This window comes from Camelus dromedarius, chromosome 26 (genome assembly GCF_036321535.1).
Source record: "Camelus dromedarius isolate mCamDro1 chromosome 26, mCamDro1.pat, whole genome shotgun sequence".
Classification (NCBI taxonomy): domain Eukaryota; kingdom Metazoa; phylum Chordata; class Mammalia; order Artiodactyla; family Camelidae; genus Camelus; species Camelus dromedarius.
This window is the reverse complement of record NC_087461.1, coordinates 5,853,670-5,868,968: the sequence shown is the minus strand read 5'-3', so window position 1 is coordinate 5,868,968 and position 15,299 is coordinate 5,853,670. Positions and strand designations below refer to the sequence as shown.

At 43.4% G+C, this 15,299-nt stretch overlaps 1 protein-coding gene across 13 annotated transcripts in view; it reads left to right on the top strand.

Moving 5' to 3' along the window:
* The window catches only part of CELF2 (CUGBP Elav-like family member 2), a 722,443-nt gene extending 708,302 nt beyond the window's left edge, over nucleotides 1-14,141 (top strand). For 12 of the 13 annotated variants that reach the window (XM_031444742.2, XM_031444738.2, XM_031444741.2 and 9 more), the window contains 2 exons: nucleotides 3,084-3,227; nucleotides 6,385-14,141. In XM_031444742.2, the coding sequence (XP_031300602.1) occupies nucleotides 3,084-3,227; nucleotides 6,385-6,512 (272 nt within the window). In that variant the 3' untranslated portion in view covers nucleotides 6,513-14,141. The remainder of the gene's footprint in view (nucleotides 1-3,083; nucleotides 3,228-6,384) is intronic. The other variant, XM_031444734.2, reaches the window with a different exon arrangement.
* Nucleotides 14,142-15,299: the final 1,158 nt, after the last annotated feature.

Below are 15,299 nucleotides of genomic sequence, written 5' to 3'. Positions count from 1 at the left end.
TTTTTAAGTTGAATTTATTCATTTTATTATTTTTGTCTAACTTTTTTTGTGAGGGGGAGGTAATTAGGTTTATTTATTTATTTATTTTTAGAGGAGGTCCTGGGGATTGAACCCAAGACCTTGTGCGTGCTCAGCACGTGCTCTCCCACTGAGCTACACCTCCCCCTATGCTTTAGTGTTTGATTTTTTTGTTGGCAGTGGTTTTGGTTGGCAGTGTTTGTTCAAGTTGTTTTTTTTTTTTTTTTCAAGTCATCTCCCCTCTTCTCATACCTCCCTCCTGATCACCTTCTTCTCACCCAGGTAACCTATGCCCAAGAAATCTAAACCATCTGAATGTTAGTTTAACTAAAACATAATGTAAAAGGCAAGTCATACTGGGAAAGAAAAAAAAGAAAAAAAAAACCTGTGATTAATCCCACTACTAGATAGATTTTTAGCTGTTCTACCCCATAGTTCTGTCCTTAATCAAAAGAGTTGAGTCAGTTTGACGTGGAGTCATGTACCCTGGTGTGCGTGTGCGTGTGCGTGTGTGTGTGTGTGTGTATTCTCAGAAAAATGAGCCAGTCTGGCTTTGTAAAGAAAACGGTTTTAATATTTTCTGCATCTAAATCTTCTGAAGGGTGATAGTGTCCCTATAGAGACCGAAGTCCAAGAAAGCTGACCCCTTTCCTGCCATTCCTAAATGCCCTCTGACCTCTTTCACGCCTTCCCAGCATCGTCTGTTTGCAGGAGGCAAGACACACACACACACACACACACTCTCTTAGGCAGAGCCTCCAAGCCCCAGCCAGACGCTGCACAAGGCACTGGCCGTCCGATACGGACCTCCCAGCGCTTTATGCTGGGTCAAGTGCCAGGTGAGAAACAGAGCTCCCGACCAGCTGGGGCCAGCAGTACCACACAGAGAACGCTAACAAGTTCAGACCCCGTGTAGTAGGAGAAAGCTGAGGATGGTGCAGCTGGTCAGCAGGTTTTCAGTGAAGGGAGAGGGAAGGAAGCTACACAGGTAGGACCCTCAGAGAATGGCTGTCGGTTTTGTAACCCTTGGTATCAATGGCAGTAGCTGCCTACACTTGAATATTAACAGGTTTTCCATATCAAGTCACCCTTTTCTCATTTTAACGTTAACAACGTTGGCAGTTTGCAAAAGCCAAGTATTTCTTGCTGATGAAGAAAAAGACAAAGCCTCCTTGGGTTTACCTTCTTCCTATTTTCTTGGCCCCCTACCTGGCATGGATACATTCAGAATGCACAGCATTCAAGAAAGCCAGGGCCGTCCAGGCACAGCCAGTAATCTGTCATAGTGCATTGAAATTGCATTTCCTCCCCAGGCTTCAGGAGGTAAGATGACTTCGCAATTCAGATTGTGCACCATTAATTCTCATTTGTGCACTTGGATCTGTTATTGAGAAGGAACATTCAGTCTGGGTAGGACTGGATTTGCCTGATGTGCACATTGCAGAGGCCCCCAGGGCACGGCAGCTCTCAGAACATCCATTTCCAATGTTTGAGTTTTCTATCTGTTCATATTAAGTTTTGACTTAAAGAGTTTCTTTAAAGAAAAAAAAAAAAACAGGAAACATTTGGGGACTTACCTAAACCTTGTAATTGTGTCCCTTTAAGTACAAACTGCCTCTCTCACTCTGGAACATGGATCTGTCCCTGGAAACTGAGCGATGCTGAAAGTTAAAAAAGAAACGCTTCATCTCTGTGGCTTCAGAAATTTGCCTGAAGAAAAATTCCTTGTGAAAAGTCCCATTCATTAGAATGCATTTTTCTTTGACGATTTTGTGTGTGTATGTGGAAAGAAACTTGGTTTGACTTTTCTTTGCAAATTGGTTTCTCCTTTTTATTTTTACAAAGTTCTTTTTAACCCCAGTTTTACTTTTTGTCAACCCACTCTCCCCCAGCCCCTTGGAAACGCACCACAGCCTGTCCCTGGGGCTTCCCAGTGGAGCAGCCAATCCCGGTTCCTCCTCCCGAGAATGCCAGTTAAGGTTCCATGAAGCAGCTGCAGAGGCTACTTCACCAGTTTTAGGAGCTCCCTTCCCTCCCAGACACCATGCCCAGAATATCCTAGGGGCATCCAGCCTGGGGCCTCCCCAGAACCATCTGGGGAAGGATCGGCAGCTATCCCTAGCACCCTTTGACCTGAAATGCATTCTTGCCTGTTACATATCAAAACACAATTACCTTCCAACAGGTCACTTGGATCCCCTCCTTTTTGCTTCCTTAAACCTGCAGATGGTCTTGCGCAGGTGGCTAGAGAGATGGGAGAATGAAATGGAAAGGAAGTTAGGAGAGCTTACCTCTGCAGTGTAGCTCAGATCTTCCTCATTCTGCCCTGGTTGGCTGTATTTCTGGAAGTGATGGTTAAGAGCAGAGAGCTGGGCCCGGCTTAGTCTTTGACTGGCTTCTACACCTCATGCGTTCATTTGCAAGGCTAATGCCCAGTGTATAATTCTGATCACAGCTGTTAAACTCCAGCTACCTATTTTTCCCTGTCTTGACTCATTGCCAGTCATTTCTAAGATGATTATTAGACTGTGTGTTAAGAGATTTGCCAAATCAAAGCTGGATGGATAATTAGGTAAATGATTGAGGAATCCAGGCAGCATTACTGCTCTATCCATTATTTCTAAATTGCTGCAATTTGCTTAGAATACACAGGACACTCTCTCCTAAAAGGGACAGTATGTGCTACAAACCTCAGGCCTCCCAGGAAAAATCCCACGCCTGCAGTCTCCTCCCCCACTCTACCCCAGGACTGCCACCTTCGCGCCCAGGAAGGCTGAAAATATGTGCTCGTGTGCAGTAAGCAAGCACGACCCACAGAAGATTACAGGTGAAAAGGAAGCCCTGCTTAGCCAGTGTCTCTTCAGAAGTCAGGAAAATGCGAGGGAGGATTCCTGTCCTAAAAGACTTACCCGCCCTGGACACGTATCCATCTCTTTCATTCCCTTTCAGTACGAGAGACAGCCACGTGCTTAGCTTATCTGTCATTAAAGCGTTCCTGAGAAGAGGCGTGGGGAACTGAGAAGCGAAGAATACCTTACTCTGATTTTTTTTTTTCCCCTCTTTAGGTCCAGAGGGTGCAAACCTCTTTATTTACCACCTTCCACAGGAGTTTGGAGACCAGGACATCCTGCAGATGTTCATGCCTTTTGGAAATGTTATCTCTGCTAAAGTCTTCATTGACAAACAGACCAATCTGAGCAAGTGCTTTGGTATGCAAAAAGAGCCCCAGCTAGAATAGCACAGTGCATTCCCAAGTGAGGAGTCGTGGGAAGGAAAATGTCAATGGCCAGTATTTTAGGAGGCGGGATGTGTATTTAGGGGCCTTCGATGTGTGTCGTGTCCTGGATCCATGTAAGCAGATTGGGCAAAGTCATCTCATCAAAAAGAGAGAAAAGGGCTAGATAAAAAGGAACGATGTGGGAAATGAAGTGCCCCCACCGTAGGCGATGCTGTGCACTGCACGTCTGAAGGGTCTTGCTACCTATAACCAATGCTCTTCCATTGTAGAGCAACAGCAAGCTCTTTAGGCCCCATAATTTGAACCCCAAATGTCACCAGGTGGAAGTACAGTTTACACACTGTGGGGTAGTTTAGGCTGTCCTGACACAGAAAGGCATGCAGACACCTGTCCACAAATCCATAGCCTTCCAGGTTCACTGTGACTCAGACACTGGGGATGGGGGCAGCACATTGTATTGGGGGCATCTGGATGGACATAAAAACACATTCACTGGTGCCATCACAGTACAGATGTGCTCAGGGCCTGCCATGCCACGAGCCCCGTGGTGGGGGGTTGATTTAGCTCACAGAGATGTGAAATGCTGCACTATGCTGGGATCAGGAGCCAGAACTGGGATGACAAGATCTGCAGGGCCTGCCTGAGTGGATGCAGTGCACAGGAGACACAGGTGTCCTCGGCACGTTGGCAAACCTAGCTCCTCGGTGGCCCGAGATGTCACAGCCTCCTCCCTCAAGCAGCCTGGACTCTGCCCCGGGGCGATTTTTGCTCCCTGAGAGAGTAAGGCAAACTCACTGCTTGCACTACTGTCTTACAGCAGGAGGAGCACACTCACTAAGTCTGTTTCTCCATTTATTTCTTAAACCCTTTTGGTCCCCAAAGTAGTTTAGCGGCTGGAATATTCAGAGTACATACACTACTCACTCGGCAAGTTCTGGCCCAGTCTGAGATACAGCATTTGCTTTAATCTCTCCTCCAGTTGAACGGTTCACATTGGTGGCAGGTACCAACAATAGCACAAAACAAGGAGCACACATATGGGCCAGAGGAAATACAAATAGAAGTATGTGGTGGAAAGAAAACATCAAAGGTGGAGGTGGCTCTCAGAGAGGCAAACCCTCAAACTTGGTATTCGGCTGACCGGTAATGGGGCACCCAGACTAAAGAGAATGTCTTGGCTTCTCAAATCCATTATCATAAGGTCTTTCTAATTTCTGTGCTGTCACCCAGGAAGGCCTGAAGCCTCTGTTGTTTGGGGAATTAGTGTATCAGCCATTTAAAGTCACTGTTTTTATCCAAGTGGAAAGGCTGTTAGCCTGAACCCATTACAAGTATATAAACGCCCCTGTGATGGTTCATGAGAGTGAAATGGAGAGTAAGTCATCCTGCCGGGTGTGGGCGCGTCCCGCGGAGAGCTCATCACGGGGAGCGCCCCCGCACAAGGCTTCGGGCCAGCCATTTGTACTCCTCGTCCCTAAACAAGGTGCTGGGCTTGTTTGGAGACTGGAAAAGGATTGTATTTCCTGGTTTGATTTTGAGAAAATATTTACTGTCTCGAAAAGAGATTCTATCAGCCCACAAAGTACTTAACCAGTTTTCAGAATAATGCCCCACTGCATAGCTGTGAGGACCGGCAGGCAGCCGTGCCCAGCACCTGGCACTGCGTTTTCAGTTTGTGTTAACAGGGGCAGCACCCCGCACCTAGGTGTGCTGCCTGCCCGGGGCCCCGGGCGTGCTGGTCGCAGGTGGCACTCCATCCCAAGCCCCTGGCCAGTTTCGCTATCCATCGTCTCGCCCTTGACCCATCTCCATTCTTTAATCGTCTTGCTACCTCTGGATAAAGACCTAGAATAAAAGGAGAAAATCAGCACAAGAATCTTCAAGGTCACATTTATTGGGAATTAGATTTAACAAAAACTTAAACCACCGCTTTGCACACACCCGGCCTGTGAGCATCGGTCCTGCCTTATACTATGTGCCCACATTTATCAGCCGAGAACTCTGCTAAAGGTACATTTGTGTCCGTGTCTTCCTCCTCTAACCTGTGAAGGAATTTTCTCCTTGGCTTTAATCGCCCATGGCTGGAAGAACTTAGTGTATATACAGAACCTTCTGAACAGCACATGGTCAGAGCTAAAATCCAATCAGCGTGACAGCTTCCTTTCAACAACAAAGCAGGGGCCACACAAGCTCCAGCGTTAAGTAAAGAAACCTTTGCGTGGACCCCCCCCCCCAACCAGTGTTAAAACAGACTGTGTGGTCAGAGCTGTGCCTGGGTCTTGGCAGGGCACGGGTGCGTGTCCAGAGCACGAGTGTCACACAATGAGAGGAAGATCCTGGAAGTGTGAGAGGAAGGCTGTTAAGCCCTGAGCTGTTTAGACTGTTTGTTCCCTAGGACTCTTGGGCATACAAAGTAGCAATTTCCATTCTGCTGAATTCAGTAGAGCTTTGAAAATGGAAGTTAAGGAGAATGGCCCAGCATTTCTCCTGGGTCCCTGGGTTCCTCTCAATAATAGTGCCAAGTGGTAAAAATCAAGTATAAATTATTCTAGAGCTAATTCACTGCCTGGCCCCATCCTGCACACACTAAGACTTGGACTAGAAAGAGGCAGGGTCTTTGGCAGCACACCTGTTACCCAGCCCTTCCCTGAACTGTCCTGCCTTTGAACCTCACCTAGTTGGGGCATGTGAGCCTCCGGGGCCCTTCGAGATCGAGAATATTTATGCCACCGCTTCTGTGAGCACCACTTACTGATGTACTGGAGTTTCTGTCAAAGGGGCCTTAAACAAATGGATCTGACTGAAATCAGTAAACAGAGAGACCCAATTCACTCAAACAATAGGGACTGAGATTTTAGCTTTCTGCAGAGGGGTTTTGTTCTCCTGATAGCAAACTACCAGTCCAGCCGGCTTTTTCACTGTGTCTCCACTGCTTCTCAGTGGATGTTTCCAGTGCTGCCCCTCCACCATAACCTGTAGTCCATGGACTGGGTAGGGCTGAACCGGGGCCAGAGGACGGGCGCGTGTTACCACTCGCGGTTACACTATCCAGCGACCCGGAGACCCCCGCCCCTCCTCTGCTCTCTCCCCATCTTGACTCCCGCCCTCCTTCCCCTTGTGTTTTCCAGGTTTTGTTAGCTACGACAATCCAGTGTCTGCGCAAGCTGCTATCCAGGCTATGAATGGCTTTCAGATTGGCATGAAACGCTTGAAGGTCCAGCTGAAGCGCTCCAAAAACGACAGCAAACCTTACTGATCCTAACCCCAGAGGCTCCCTGCTCTTATTTTAGCTTTCTTAGGGTAAGTCCCACGAGCCAGCCTGTTCTCAACAGGAAAGGCAGAGGAGGACCACATTGCCAACTTTTACCAACAGAGACGGTTATTTTTACAATAAGGCCTCCATCTCCCCCTCCCAGCCCCTCCCCAGTTCGCCATAAGTAACACTCCGGCTACCTTGTTTCTATCAAGTAAACTCCTCCTCCAGTTGTGCCACTGTATTCTCCTTTGTTTTGCAATTTGAATCTCCTTTTACCTTTTTTTGTTTTGTTTTCGTTTTTTTGCTTTTTTAAAAAGAAAAACACACAGACACAAATAAATGACATCTTGAGAATTTAAACGGCAAGCAAAGGCAAACGTGCAATTCTGAGACCCCTGGTGCCCCCAGCACTGCCTGGAGGAGTCACCCCTCCAGTCTGCGCCCACCCCTTAGGAGGGGCACCAGCTGTTCGTAGAGGTTAAGGCGGTGGCCTAGCGCAAGAGAAAAGCCAGGAGAAGCACTTAAAACAATACAAAATGTCTTTCCACTACATTTGGTTTCTTTTAATCAGAAGGATTTTATTTTAGGGTTCAAAGAAACGACACTTATTGGTCAGATTATTACTACTGGTTTGTCTATTTTGTTGTTGTTTTATTTTAGTTTTTAGAAAGGATTAATGTAAAAAAAAAAAAAGATTTAGAGATCTGTTTCTTAAAGCTACAGGGTTTAAAAATAAAATAAAAATGAGTGAAAATACTTGATGTTTCTTGAAAGATAAATTTAATAATAAATAAATACATAAATAATACATAAATAAAAAAGAAAGCCACAGGCCTGTAAATTTTATTTGTAAAAAAAGCATTTCTATTTTTGTACAAAATTTTTACTGCCTCAGAAATAATGGAAGTTATTTATTGCCTATTGTTAACTTATTGGGTACCTAAGGAGCAGTTCTCTGTGCTAGCTAGATCCTTTTGAAGTAGTCTCTAGAGGAATCCTTCTAGGAGTGGGCTTTTTTCACCGTTGAACCCTAGGCCTAAAGTTCATGCTTTATCCTCTCGTTGTTTGTATCTGTCTGATGATTTTGTTCGTAACTTCCATTATCTAGTTTACGGTTCGGTCGTCTGACTTTCCCCGTATGTTACATTTGTTGAAACTGGACCCTCTTTCCCATCCCTTGCCAGCCCCTCACCCCAGAACACCCGGAATCCATCCCCTCTCCCTCTCGGATGGATTCTCCTGGGTTCCATTGTGCTGTGGATAAAGACTAAGAAATGCAAATTACGTGGATGGCTCGCGACTCCCTAATGCCCTAAGATTTGCATTAGTTTTTCTCCCGCACCCTGAAGAGTGATTTTTGTTGCTGCTGCATAGATTCTGTGTAACTTTTTACTCTTCCTGTTTTCTCCCTAGACATCTTCATGCCCGTTAGTTCACCGTTTGCCTAGCATGTCCCTGTGGCGTCTCAAAAAAACAGTTTCATCGTCCCGTCATTGTTTCTGATGTCTTTCTGACCTCACATCATATTTGGTTCTCCTACTGACCTTTGATCTAGTTTGACCTTTGAAATTTGCATGTGACCTCATCTAGCTATGAATTCTGGGAAGTCAATGTGAAAAACATTGCTGCATTCATGCAAGACTGAAATTTATTATTAGACAAATTAATTATAGAAGAAAAACCTGTGGCAAAAATGTTTCTTTCTTCTTTTTTTTTTTTTTTTTTTTTTTTTTTCTTTTCATAAAACAGACTTGAAAGTATTATACAGGGATTGGCATTCTTCCCGGTCACTGGTAACAATAGCAATATGTGTCCAGGGACACAGAATGTTGGTTTCTAACAGACTACTTCCAAAAACAGTTTGAGAAAAAAACTGTCTGATTTTAAGTCTCTAGAGGTCTGTAATAGTTTTTACATTTTTCAGGCAGTGTAAAGTTTTTTGATAAGGCCATTTTAGGTGGCTCACTTTCTCATTAAGATATATATATAGAACCACTTTTTGTAGATTAGTATAAGAAAAATATTTACCCTGTTTTGGGGCAAATGCTACCTATTTGTGTCACCTTTTGCTGAACTGACTCACAGTTAGACAATCCATGGTTTAATGCACATGAAATGACCTATATTTTTTACTGTTTCAATGTACAGGAGAAAGGTTACTGTAAACTGTGTTACGTTGGTGCTTCTGTGAATTAAGTTGTGGTTTCATCATGAGTCTTATGGTCTTAATGTTCTTTGTTGGTAAGACACGTTTAGAATTGGTTTATTTAAAACAAAAAAGAATTTCAAAAAAAGTTTGCTTAAAAAAATTTCACGTGAGGGGAAAAACAAAAACTATTCCAGAATAAGTTTTGTGTTGGCTTGTAAAGCATTGATGTCATTTTTTTTTTATTGTGGACTATTTAGATGTGTTTGTGTTCAGCAAAATGTGATTTTTTTTTCTTTTAAAGAAAAAAAGTGAAAATATATAGTGCCAAATTCCAAAGGTACTTCCTTCCTAGAGCTTCAGTGTGTTTCTTGTGAGAAGTAATTTGATAACATGGGTATTTTATTATGTGTTTTGTATAAATCCCTAATATTTAAAAAACAAAAAACAAAAAAAAAAAAGAGGTTAAAAAGTTTGTTAACTTGCTATCCTGTGGTCTTGTTGCCTGAAATTGTTATTGTTTGTTATTTCTCTATAATGTTTTTTGTAAGACATTGTATAAGTGCCCATGTCTCACTTTTTTAACCACTCTGCACATCAATGCTGTGACGGCAACCTCACAATGTATTTTCTTCATAATATATGGAAACCTCTAAGGTGAGAAAGTTTTGAACTTTTAACCCTTTCTACCCAGAGCTGTCTGGAATGTTGATAACTTTTTATACTGTCATCATTTTTGTTTGATTTTGGGGTGTTTCTAATTTGGATTTTTCCCCCCTACATATCTTTTTGAATTGTTTTTTCTCTTTAGTATTTTTTCACCCTTTGGGTGAGATCTGAAAGAAAAATAAAAACTCCACAAGGAAAAGCTGAAGGAAAAAAATGTACTTTAACCCTCGGGTTGTTTTTGTTTTTGTTTTTGGTTTTTGTTTTTAATTCTTAATTTGCTGCTGGAATTCCTTCTTCAGTTTTAATTAAAAACAGTTCACTGGATCAACCTTCTGAGGTGAATGGTAGACACATTCGAGCAGCTAAATAGACCTTAAATTCAGTATGCTTTTGAGAGCAGGGTAGTCAAAGTTACTTTCATACACCTTCCAGCTAAATGGCTCTGTGATGGGGTAGTCTTTGGAGGGGTTTTTGCTTTTGTTTCTTAAATGCTCCTGATTAACGTTTCTACTCAGCCATTGTGTTGGGGATTCTCTGACCCCCGTGGATACCTCTGAATAAGCAAGGTGTCTGGACTTGGAAGCTTAAAGTCCTTTCCCTGCCTCTGTATTTTGAATTGAACGCATTGAAGGGGACTGACCACACAAGTGAAACTCAGTTCTTTATCACAGTCACTGACCAAAAACCTAGCGCCAGTCCCTGCCGCCACTTTCCAAAGTGCCATATTCCTTTGACTTGCTGTCTTGACAAACCCCGAAGTCATCCCCACAGCCCCGACACAAACTCCTGCCTTTCTGGAAGCTTCTTTGTCTCTAATGGCGTTCAGAAACTGCTGGCTCCCTTTCCTTCCTCCTTTGTCCACTCACCACCACCCCGTTTGGTTTAATGTGTGTGTGGATGCGATAGCCCTGGGATGGAAAGGACTAGCCTCTAATCATGCAAAAAAAAAAAAAAGTGTCCTGCTTACAGCACATGCACTTACAATGAAACGATTTGTACTATCCTCACACATGTTTACTACTCCTGGGGCCTTCCTGCATCCTTCGAGGGCTGTTTGGTTCTTCCTGCAGCAAGCGGCTCAGTGAAAGGTTATCACGTGCGTCTCCCTCGTGTACATGAGACGGTGGGACAGAGACACACGGGGGAACACAGGACGGCACCATTTGAATTCCCTAGACTGTTTCGTTCAGAATCTCTTATTAAATAAATTAAACATACATCTTAAGCATTTTTTCCCCGTTTCTTCACTGAAGCAGGACGTGCTCCACTGCCCTGACCGGAGGCGCAGGGTGGGCACTTAGAGCTGGGAGTTGATTCTGCAGGCAACCAAGACAGTGCTTTTGTGGGGGGGGGAACCTTTTTTTTTTCTTTTTTGGTATATTTCATTGTTAAAAAGATAACCCCCCTCAAAGACAAGCTGTCCTTTTCTTCACTTTATCTTTTAATATCAGAAGGGACAAGCTGCAGGGTGCGAAGGGCCTGTGCCAGAGGAAAAAAAAAAACACACACAGGGAAACTGCTTTTTTAAAAATCAAGTGTAGAGAATAGTCGTTTTTAAACTAAATTAGAGAATTGCGATCAAATGGCAGTCCTCAAAGGCGTCACAAGTTCATCTTTCTTTCACCATAGGGGTTCTAGTTTGGCTTACGCTACTCTGGACTCATTTTACTGTTTCTGTTTTTATTATCTTAAGTGCTAATTAACAAGAAGAAATAAAATTTAAAAAAAAAACCTGTAGTTTCATTACCTTTTTGAATAATGTCATACAAAAAAATGTATTTGTGTTTTTTTGTGCTGTGAGAATTGTTGTTTGTAGATTAATATCATTTTGTTTAGAATTATAAAATAGTTTTTAAATATTGTCTGATAAAAGCCAAAGTTAATGCACCCTAGTGAAAACTGTAAGACCATTTGAGTATTGTTTCTGTTTTATTGATGCATTTGGATTTTGTTGTTTGATGGAATTTGAGCCAAAAAAACAAACAAACAAAAAAAAAAAAAACAAAAAAAACGCAGGCTTTCCTATTTCTACAACTGATTGTACTTATGCATTTTGTACCAGTGGAACTTTTTATACTGGAGATTAAAAAAAAAAAAAGGAAATTTTTGTGGCTTACTCTAGTGGGCCCCCTGACAATGACTGATTTCAAGTTTGATTTCTGGTTGATAGAAAGAAAGTTGCTTTACTTTTGAGAATTAAAAACTTTGGCTTGATTTCTTTTTTCCCTTTGCTTATATCTAGCATTAGAATTTTGTCTTAAAAAAAATACAGCGGTAAGTTTCACTTTTTATTCTGTATTGTGCAGTTACACAATAAGGTAATTAGATTTAGAAGTACTCAGTCACTTTAAGTGGATAAATGTATTAGTTAAAACTTTAGGGGTTTGCTTTTTTGCTGTTTAGATCAAAGTTTTTTCTGATTCTTCTGTCCTCATTGTGAACATAACCGTGTAGTTGAAACAGTCAAACTTATTTTTGTAACGTATGTTATTGTGTGATGCAGTTTTTGGCTTCTGTCTCCAATATTAAACCATTTCCTAATACCTGTTCCTCTCTCTGCGTGTTGTGTTGTTGGCAGTCATTCTGTGTTGGTGATGCATCTACACACCTCACTGTTTCACGTATCTGTTTTTTTCTATATGTTGTGTAAAAAAGATACAGTCGATTCCACCTAAGTGAATATCTGATTTAGGGGAAGGAGAAATTGCACACCAGCCACCTCTGATTTAAGTACCACAGCCTATTTTCATCTCTTTTCTACATACTTTCTATGGTCTACCTAGACACCTGCCTCCAGGGATGGATTTGCCAAGACCTTGCAAAGTCTTTTGGGCACCCTGGTACATTTCACTCTCCCCCCTCCCGCTCTGGACCTCACCCCTCCTTCTCTCGCCCCCTTCTCTGGGACACAGTGATGCAGATCTCAACACTCAAAAAACAGCTGCTGTTTTGCTGCGTGACCTTAAGAAGCAGCAGATCTGGGGTTCCTTCTATTGTTACCATTAAACTCCTCTGAGAAACCAATCACATTTTTAAAGAGGTGAGCTCTCAAGAGAAGAAAAACTTTAAAACGTACTCACCTGGTGAATAGATGTGAAAAGGGTTAAACTTAAATGTGTGTTGCCATCATCAATAGAAAAGTAATTTAAATTATTCATTTTTGAGAGCTAGCTGAATCCAGGAGCATCTTTAATTATTAAAACTAATGGAAGGGGAAAACACTTTCAAGGGCTCAAACGGAAGCTCTACTCAGGCCTGTGGGATGGGAGGGGGAAGAGGTCAAGTTTCTCATGCTCACGTCTTCGCAGTATGTCATCTGTTTCCAAATGAAAGCCAAGAATGCCATGTGCATCCACATGCTCCCTTGTGAATGAGTGTCTATTTTTTTATAGCACCTCGTCCCCCACAGTCACCACCAACCCCCAGTTAGCATAAAGAGAACACTATTCCTCGTCCGCCCTCTCAAGCTGAAGCCACAGGCCCGCCTCCCTTTTCTGCCCATCTCTTCTGCTCAGGAATCTGACTGCTCTCCAAGTGCTCTTACAAGATTCCACTGATGTCTGCCCCCGTCTTCTCTCTCCTTCCAACTCTTCAGACGCACAAGCTCTGCCTGACTCAGGCCTCCCGGCACCCGCAGCCTTCCTCTGGCCGCCAATGAGATTGTCCCTGCAGGTGCTCGGGCCCTTCACCCTCTGGTTCCGGCAGCCCCTCTTGACCCCTGGGTTGTGCTTTCTAGTCGGCTCAACCGCAGAGGGGCCTGGCGAGTCGGAGGAGAGGAGGCTCTTTCCCCCACAGGCCCAACGCCACAGTGAAGTGACCCCCACCCGCTCCAAACCCGCACAGATGAGCTGACTTCCTGCCAACACTTCTGCTTTAAATCACTCCTCATAGCCTTCACCCGCTTGCCCCCGACAGCCCACTGCTTAGCTTAGTGGGAAAAGACGGCTAAGGGTGTGGTTTCTTTTTCTTTCTTCTGTTATTTTTTTTGGGGGGGTGGAAGGTGTGAGGGAGGGGAGAAGGGGGTAAAGAGGGTGATCAATTCTCTCCAAGATGCAAGTGTTTATTTTTGAAATACTTAAGTAATATACGTATCTATATCCACCATTCGGCACAAGCAAAATACTCGTGCTGAGTAAAAGAAGGGAAAGACAAAGCCAGATTTTGTTGTTGTTGTTTTGGAAAAAATAGCAAAAACAACAATTCTCCAAAGAAGGGGACAAACACGCTAGTTCCCTGAAGCACTTATGACTGTACAGTTGGTCCCTCCTTCAGTTTACACTTACCGTTGTGAGTCTGCAAAGCGCCGCTGCGCTGTCAGCAAGGCGCATCAGTGTGCCACGCACGGGCCGCCTGGCGGAATGCCACCTGTCAGCGCTCACCTTGCTGACGGAAGCCGCCCACCTGCCCAGCCCACAGCACTCACGCGCCATCTTGGGCGGACACCCTTAGCTGGCAGGCTAGGAAACACAGTGAACCTCGATGTACTGTGAATCGTTCCTGATAAGTGAATAAAACATTGTGACCAAACAATCAGCTTATTCACTTATCAGGAATCGACTGTTCTGCTAATTCGCTGTTTTTGTTTTTCATCTCTGTTGTAGTTCACTATTTCTGCTGTGTTCTGTTTTCTTCTCTCATGCTTGGGCAAAATCAATGGGAATACTATCTTCATGTGACCATGAAACGTTTATATCGAGTGAAAATGATATCTTGACAAAATCTATGCACTTGCTATCAGGAACACAATACTGGATGTGTCTTATATATATTGAACTATATAGTACTCGATTTCTTAAATAAAGCTTAAGAAAGGACTCCGTTGTGTGTAACGTTAATGCGATTATTTTTCAAAGCAGTGTTTCTAAGGGGTATTTTTGTTCTTTTAAGTCTTGAGTGATACAGGATATTTTTCATTAAAATTATATCACTGGCTTTATGACATAATATTAAATAAATTGACTTTGGAAACAAAACAGAGTGGGGGGAACTTCTTCTGGGTGCATTTTAGAGGGAGACATCTGGAAAACTATCCCCTTGCTGGTGGCCATGGCAAATGTCTACCCAGGGTGCTGAGGGGGTCAGAAGAGAGCCATCCCTTTATGGCCGAAAGAGCCCTAGAAAGCCTCCAGAATCTGCCCTCGTCTAGAAAACCCGACTGCTTTTCTCAGTGTGACCCCTTTAGGGTCAGAAGAAAAGGGATGAAAAAGAAAGGCAAGAATAATGCTGGTTTGCACCAATGCTCTTCCAAAATCATGTGACGGTGCAGCTGCACCTGCCGGAGAGCCATGGTGGCTCTATTCAGGACTGCAGAATGAGAAAAAGCAAGAGAAGGCATCTGATCACTCAGGATGAGAAGGGTAAAATTTCAAAGCACTATGTGAGAGAGAGAGGCCCTGTAACAGTTGCAGAGTTTAAATGGGACGCCTGCTGCTGAGACCTTTGAAGGAATATTTTTGAAATTTTTCCTACAGGCCATGAGTCTGAACAGAATGGCATTTTCTGTTGGCTTTTTTGCTTTGGGGTTTTGTGTTAGATTTGTTTTTCTTCCTTGATGTTGGAGTCTAAGAAAAACTCCTAAACTTCTACTTGCAAAATGGCACAGACATCCTAACCCTTTACAAAAGAAATCTTAATCATCCTTGATGATGAGGGACAGGAGAGCATGGCTCATGAAAATCCACAGATAATCCAAAATTCTTCCTCCAGTCCCTGCTTCCTCCCACCCCAAACCTCCTACTCATAAATTTGTCACCAAAAACAAAAAGCTCCAGTGAAAAGTGAGAGATCAGAGAACAAGCCAAGGGTAGAAAAATCAAAGGGTCGGGATAGTCACTCTTGCTGGAGCCCTGTAGTTTGGGATTGGGGTACAGGTTCTGTTTAAGGTTTTGAACATTTTGAAGACTATAGGACTCCATGATTTAGGCTCGTGTGTTGAAGAATTGGTGGCCTTGCCTTGAGCGTCAGTTACATAG